Genomic DNA, 7,561 nt, shown 5'->3' on the forward strand with positions numbered 1-7,561 from the left:
GGTGACAGATAGTAGACAGATATCTATATTTATCAATCCAACTATTTAGCAGTCTACCTATCTATATTAATGTCAGTACTGGGACTTGAACTCAGGGCCTGGGTGCCATCCCTTAGCTTTTTATTGCTCAAGGTTAGCACTCTATCACTTGAACCACATCTCCATTTCCTGCTTTTGGGGGACAGCTAATTGGGGATAAGAGTCTCACAGACTTTCTTGCTCAGATTGGCTTCAAACCATAATGTTCAGATCTCAGCCTCTTGAGTAGCCAGGATTATAGGTATGAGCACCCGGCTAAGGTGCAGTATTTCTTAATAGGACAATCACACATGACAATAGGAAGAGATTTGTCTCCTAGCTAGAATTTGTTCCCCTTTATTCTAGGAAGAGCACCCTGTTTCCTTCTGGAAAGCCCATTCCCTGCTGTGATTGCAGGGCACAGGAAGAGATGCAGCTCCAAACCATCTTGACTAGGGGATGAAGTTGTTATCTAACTCTCCTGGGGATGGGGGGTGGGACAGTGACAAAGCCAGCTCCAGGGAAGGGAGAACCATGAGACTGAAAGACAGACCCCAGACAAGGTCCTGTATCCAGCTGTGCCATATCTGGAGCCCCTGTGGCATCTGCAGCCTGGGAGATTGCCCCTGGCTATCTAGTCCCTTCCAGGTCCCAGGGCTGAAGTCACTATGCTAGACTCCCACCCAGTTTTCAAATAGTTTGTTTTTAAAAGGAAAGGCTGAACATACTGCTAGAAGGCACCACAAATTATCAGGTTCTTAGGTTTTGGGCCCATTGGGCTCATTAAAGGGCCACCTTTAGAAGGGCCCCCATGTAACATTTGATAACACAGTAATTAGAGACTTAAGTTGGGTGTTGGTGGCTCACACAACTAGCTATTCAGGAAGCTGAGATCTGAGAATTGAGGTTCAATGCTACCTTGGACAGAAAAATCTAAGAGACTCTTATCTCCAATTTAGCACCATAAAAGCCAGAAGTGGAGCTGTGGCTCAAGTGATAGACTGCTAGCCTTGAGCACAAAAGCTTAGGGACAGCATCCAGCCCCTGAGTTCAAGCCCCAGGACCAGAAAAAGAAGCCAAGATTAAAGGTATGAACCACATATCCACTTCCTGCTTTATGGGGGTAGTTAATTGGAGATGAGAGTCTCACAGACTTTCTTGCCCAGGCTGGTTTCAAACCATAATCGATTCACTCCTAATCCTGGCTACTTAGGAGGCTGAGCTCCTAGGATCCAGTCTAAAGCCAGGCCAGGCAGGAAAGTCTATGAGACTCTTATTTCCAATTAACCACCAAAAAGCTGGAAGTGGAGCTGAGGTTCAAGTGGTGTAGAGCTAGCCTTGAGCAAAAAATGCCAAGGGAGAGTGCTGAGAGCCTGAGCTCAAGACCCAGCACCAGCCCAACATTTGGGGCTGAATTTTGTTTCTATGTGATGGGTTTTTGTTGCATTTGGAGAGATGACAGAGATATGACACGTCTTACTGTGATTCTTGTGATGGTTTTATTGGAGCATGTGAGATCCCCAGAGGGTCTGATACATAGTCATGCTACCTTTCATGTAGCCCTCAAAACCCCTCCATGTCTTCTTCCCCCTCCTGGGCAACCTGCTGCACAGCTCTCCTAATGCACCACCAAGCCCCCTTCTCATCTCCTGGAGCCCTTCCCAGCAAAGGGAACCAGCCATCTACATGCATTCGTGGTAAATAACACAGCAGCATCCTAGAAATTCATTAATGGGCTCCCTGTGAGGAGAGGGCCAGCCCAGCCCTCAGCAGATGGGGTCCCACTATTTGTACCTGAACCAGCCCTGGTCCTGAGACTGAGGCGGAGGCTGCTGCTCCGTGTCCCCCAGCACTCGAAGCATGTATGTGCCTGTGTAGATGAGAAACTGTCCTATCACCTGGGAAGCATAGGACATGAAGCGCAGCAGACTCCTGCAACAGAAAGAGAAAGGAGCCGCGTCAGTGAGACCTGGAGCCTCAGAGCTCAGAGAGGCAGGGTTACACTTTGACAGCAGGACATCTGAGCAATGCCACCTGCAGGACTGAGAGTGCTAGTGCGGTCCTAGGGGACCTGAGACTGCCCAAGGCCACCCCAAGATGCAGATGTACAGTGTCCCCTTCCACCACCACCCCCCGTCCCCCGCCAGTCACTGGAGAGCTGAGCCCATCCATGCCTTAGAGAGATCAGGCTGCAAACTCTGGATGATTATGATCCTACAGTCGAATGATTTATGAAGACTGCTGGAAGATTCTAGCTTGTTCTTGAAGGTACAGGGAAGGAATAATTTGTCCTGGGCTTGCCTCTTAAGCCCACAAACTGAGCCAGGAACTTTAAACTGAAATTTTTTAAAGCCTCATTTTTCTTATTCTTGAGCTCAGATTTCCCCCATTGCCCCCATTTCCCCCATTCACAAGATGGCAGTGGGCCATGCAGCTGTGGCTGAAGCCCCCCCCCCCCAAACACACAGAGGAAAGGGACATCCTCCCCAACAGCCCTCCACCTGGAGCCCCCCACGGGACCCTAGGGAACAATGTCTCTGTCGTGGTTAAGGAAGCCATGGGACCCCTTGGAAGACAGTGACACAAAGGCTTTTGTTGACGTGGGATTTGAGGTAGAGCTTATTTCCTGCATTTTACTTTTCTAAGCTGTAACTCTCCAGCCTCACTTGAAGAACTAAATCAAAGAGCTGCTCTCTCCCATCTCAGCACAAAAATAAAGCTCTCCCAGACATCAGGTGTTTGCCACTCTAGCAATGGCCATCATGACAAGCCCAGGTGGGAAATGATACCATGCAAGAAGCCATGCGTGAGCCCCTTTGTGCAGGACCAAGCCTGGGGGAGAGCAGGAGGGCACTTCTCATGGCACTGTGTCCATGAAGAGCAGGGTAATCTTTACAGGGCCAGTGGAGAGGGGAACAGGGTCCTCAGAGAAACAAACAGGCCCTGCCCCACCCTGGGTATACACACAGTACTTGAAGACAAGTGTTGCAAGTATTTTTTCTAAGACAGTGTCTGAGTCTGTAGTCTAGGCTGGCCTCAAACTCATGATCTTCCTGCCTCAGCCTCCCAAGTGCTTGGAGTATAAGGATATACTACCATCCCACACCTGACAGTACTCTTCAGACTAGCTTCAAAATCCTGCCTGCCACTGTCATCCTCTCTCTTCTCTACTTCCACCGAAGGAATTAATGCTTCAGAGATTCACTGGGAATTTCCTGGAGGAGTACAAGGGTTCATTTGGAGCCTGCACAAACATGAAGAATTCATTTTAAGCCAGGCACTGGAGGATCACATACGTAATCCTACTTACTCAGGAGGCTGAGATATTTCCAGCCCAGGAAAGAAAGTCTAACCTCCAGTTAGCTAGCAAAATGCTGGAAGTAGAGCTCAAATGGTAGGATGCCAGCCTTGAGCAAAAAAGCTAAGGAATGGGGGGCTGGGAAGGTAGCTCAGTGGTAGAGTGCTTGCCTTGCATGCATGAGGGCCTGGGTTCGATGCCTCAGCCCCACATAAGCAAAATAAAGCTGGAAGTGGTGCTGTGGCTCAAGTGGTAGAGCGCTAGCCTCAAACTGAAGAGCTGAGGGACAGCGCCCAGGCTCAGAGTTCAAGCCCCACAACCAGACCCCCCAAAAAAAACAAATTAAAACAAAGCTAAGGAATGGTGCCAGGCCCTAAATTCAAGCCCTAGTCTCTCTCTCTCTCTCTTTCTCGCTCTCTCTCCCCCCTCTCTTTCTCTGTGTCTGTCTGTCTGTCTGTCTGTCTGTCTCTCTCTCTCTCTCTCTCACACACACTGGTTCTAAAAACAATAAGATTCAGACCTGAGAGGTTAAGTCAACTGTGAAAGATCACACAGTTACTCAAAGGAAGGATTGCAAGTGACCCTCCCAGGCCAGGACTCCCTGGCACTGGCACAACTCTGGTTATGAAGCAGGGGCACCCAGAGAGGGACCCATGCAACATAAACAGCTCTGCTGTAGTTTGGACAAGTGTCCCTCAAAAGCTGTGCTAAGGGGTTGGCCTTGTCCGGGGTACTGTTGGGAGGTAGGGCCTAGTTGGAAACCTTCCAGTCTTATGGGAGTGCACCCTTGAAGGGGACAGTGGGACGGTGGCCCCTTCCTGTAATTCACTCTCTGTCACCACAAGATGAGCAGCTCCTCAGCCATAGGTTCCAACTATGGTACACTAACTTATCTCAGGCCAGGAGCAGCAGAGACAGCTCATCCTAGACTGCAAGCTCCACACTGTGAGCCTAAAAAAGCCTTTCCTGGTTTTAAGATGATTTGTCTCACGCATATTGTCACAGCAACAGAAAGCTAGCTATTACCAAATCGGAGGCATGGATTGTGACGTTGGCTTTTCAAAGCTATCTCTTCTGGGATGTTGTCCTAGTATGTGAGATGATGCTATCCTGGCATTATGTGGAGAAGGAATGGGCCACATAACCAGCAAGGTGTCATCACTTAACAGGAAGAGAAGACACATGTAGAAAAGTATTCATGAAGTTTTGGTGGCTAATGTAGCAAGCCACGCCAGAATCTCCATGGCTTATATTTTAGGTATTCAATCTTAGAATTAAGATTGTGTGTGTGTGTGTGTGTGTGTGTGTGTGTGTGTGTGTGCATGTGCACGCATGCATGAGCATGCACATGCCAGTACTGGGGCTTAAACTCAGGGCCTTGTGCTCTTGCTTGGCTTTTTTACTCAAGGCTCTACTAGTTGAGTCCCATCTTTACACTTCAGGGTTTTTACTGGTTAACTGGAGATAAAAGTCACTCCGATTTGTCTGTCCAGGCTGGTTTCAAACAGTGATCCTCAAAGCTCAACCTCCAGAGTAGCTAGCTAGGGTTACAGATGTGAGCCACTCAAGCCCAGTTTAGAATTCAGATTTTTACATCTGTAGCTCTAGCTCTTATAAGTGAAATTTAGATCTTCTTTGTAGTTGTGATTTAGCATAGTGTCCATTTAGAATTTAATTGTCTTTAAAAAATTGTTTGCCCTTGACTTTGTGTTTTCTGTGGCATAGCATTAAGTGGCTAAGACTATGTGGATTGCAGTGCTTGGAACAGCATTGGCACCTTCCCAAGATGGACCAGGCCCTGGTCCAGCTAAACCACCTGGGCCTGGTACTGGGGGCTCCAGGCCCCCAAAGGGAGCCCTTAGAGTTTGTTACCTCAGCATGGCCTTGAGCCCATTGCACCGGATGTCGTAAGACACTGAATACATCTCATACATGGTGGCCTTGACATTGAGACAGCCCAGGAAGTCCTTGGGATTCAGCCTGTACAGATCGAAGGTGACTCTGGCTATTCCTGCTTTCTTTGGCTGCTTGCAGACTGGAGCATACTTGCTACCCTAGAACAATGAATTAAGGAACAAACTTTAGAAACACCGCAAGTAGGGAGCCTCAGACTTCATGATTCTGCTATTAGACTCTTCTGAATATCAGCTTAAAATGTGTCAACAACTAAGCTGTGCTAATTGAATATTGTGTGTGTGTGTGTGTGTGTGTGTGTGTGTGTGTGTGTGTGTGTGTGTGCGTGTGTGTGTGTGCCTGAACTGTGGCTTGAATTCAGGGCCTGTATCTTAGCTTTTTCATTTAAGGCTGGAACACTATCACTTGAGCTACAGCTCCACTTCCAGTTTTTCAGTGGTTAATTGGAGATAAGAGTCTCAGGTACTTTCTAATTCAGGGGTAGCTTCAAATCATGATCCTCAGATCTCAGCTTCCTGAGCTACTAGGATTACAGGCGTGAGCTACCAGTACCCAAAACTGTGTCAGGGTTTTATCAGGCCAACATGTCTACACTTGGACTAAGTCCAAATACCTAACTCTGAATCCTCCTCAAATCTACTTGCTGTTTAGTGATTCAGGGTGAGTCTGACCTGACTTTGGGTCCTGCATTTGAGGACCCAGGTTTCTGTAAGCATTTGTTGTTCCCAGTGTATCAGCTTTTGTCCCCTGATATTACTGGAAAATAGGGCCCACAACAAATGCCTATAGAATCCACTTTTTGACAGCTCAGGACTCCAGTTGGCCTTCTAGGTTGGGAAAAAGCAGATGAAGACATCATGGCCAGGTTTTCTCTTTTCTTTTCTTTTTCTCTCTGTCTCTGTCTCTCTCTTTCTTTTTTTGGTGGCACTACGGTTTGAGTTCAGGTCCTTGCACTTGCTAGGTAGGCACTCACCCTTTATGCTTTGGTTATTTATTTTTATTTTTGCTGGTCCTAGGTCTTGAACTGTGGCTTTAAGTGCTATCCCTAAGCTCCTTTTGTTCAAGGCTAGCACTTCACTACTTGAGATACAGCACCACTTCTGGCTTTTTCTGTTACTAACTGGAGATAAGCGTCTCCCAGACTTTCCTGCCCTGGCTGTCTTTGAACTGCAATCCTCAGATCTCAGCTTCCTGAGTAGCTAGGATTACAGGGGTGAGCCACTGGTGCCCAGCTTGCTGTGGTTATTTTTGAGATGCGGACTTATATTTATGCCTTGGGCAACGTGGACCATGATCCTCCTATTTATGCTTCCTGTATAATTGGAAAGACATGACAAATATATTAAAACAAAAAGTGGGAGGTCCAGAGTTTCAAGCCCTAGTACTGCAAAACAAAGAAAAAAAACTATGTTAAGACTACAAAGTCGTAAATGTTTTTAGCTACTATTCTGCTACAGTTCTTTATCATTTGCCTCACATTCCTTTCTGACTCTCCCTCAATGTCTTTCTTTAGTCTTGGTCCTCATAAAGCTAACATGCAAGTGACCTACCATCATTTGGGCACTACAGCTAGCTGATTCCCTGCTCTGCTTCTTCCTCAAAGGGTCACAGTGTCTGCTCCTGCAGGGTTCAATGGTGTGAGACTGAGGAGGGAGACCTCTGCTGGCTATATCTTGGTTGAAGTTCATGTCCAAGTCAAAATAGGCCTCAAGATAGATCAGGCTGCAGATAGAGTGGGCAATCAGTGTGGAGGTGACCTGTTCTACCCTACGGGGTGATGGCTGGGAAGGGCAAATCAAGAAAAGACTCCAGAGCCAGTGGGTGGAGCTCAGTGATAGAGCAGGAGCTCAGAAGACCCCAACCTGAGTTCCTGGTGGAGACAAGGCCTCAAATTCTTCCTTGGACTCGCAACTTCACCATCTTTGCATCAACTACAGCTCCAGTCCTGAACCCTGTCCCATTTCCCAGGCCACACTCCTCTGGGCTGGGAAGGTGGCTTAGTGGTAGAGTGCTTGCCTCACACTCATGAAGCCCTGGGTTTGATTCCTCAGCATCACATATACAGAAAAAGCTGGAAGCGGTGCTGTGGCTCAAGTGGTAGAGGGCTAGCCTTGTGCCCAGGCCATGAGTTCAAGCCCAGAACTGGCAAAAAAAAAAAAGTATTTGACTCGGGTACCCTGCATCTTGTATATACATTTTTCTTTTTCTTTCTTTTTTTTTTGGATCCAGTCGTGAGCCTGAACTCTGGACCTGGGCACTGTCCCTCAGCTCTTCAGATCAAGGCTAGCGCTCTACCACTTGAGCCACAGCGCCAACTTCCGGCTTTTTTTC

At 47.6% G+C, this 7,561-nt stretch overlaps 1 protein-coding gene across 1 annotated transcript in view; it reads right to left on the reverse strand.

The window, feature by feature from the left end:
• Nucleotides 1–1,520: 1,520 nt before the first annotated feature.
• Cidea (cell death-inducing DFFA-like effector a) overlaps nt 1,521–7,561 on the reverse strand; it is a 10,480-nt gene continuing 4,439 nt past the window's right edge. Inside the window, exons 3-4 of the mRNA XM_013027161.1 lie at nt 5,189–5,370; nt 1,521–1,950 (exon numbers count right to left, since the gene is read on the reverse strand). Of these exons, the coding sequence (XP_012882615.1) occupies nt 1,803–1,950; nt 5,189–5,370 (330 nt within the window). The 3' untranslated portion in view covers nt 1,521–1,802. The remainder of the gene's footprint in view (nt 1,951–5,188; nt 5,371–7,561) is intronic.

This window comes from Dipodomys ordii, unplaced genomic scaffold (assembly GCF_000151885.1).
Source record: "Dipodomys ordii isolate 6190 unplaced genomic scaffold, Dord_2.0 Scaffold100, whole genome shotgun sequence".
Taxonomy (NCBI): domain Eukaryota; kingdom Metazoa; phylum Chordata; class Mammalia; order Rodentia; family Heteromyidae; genus Dipodomys; species Dipodomys ordii.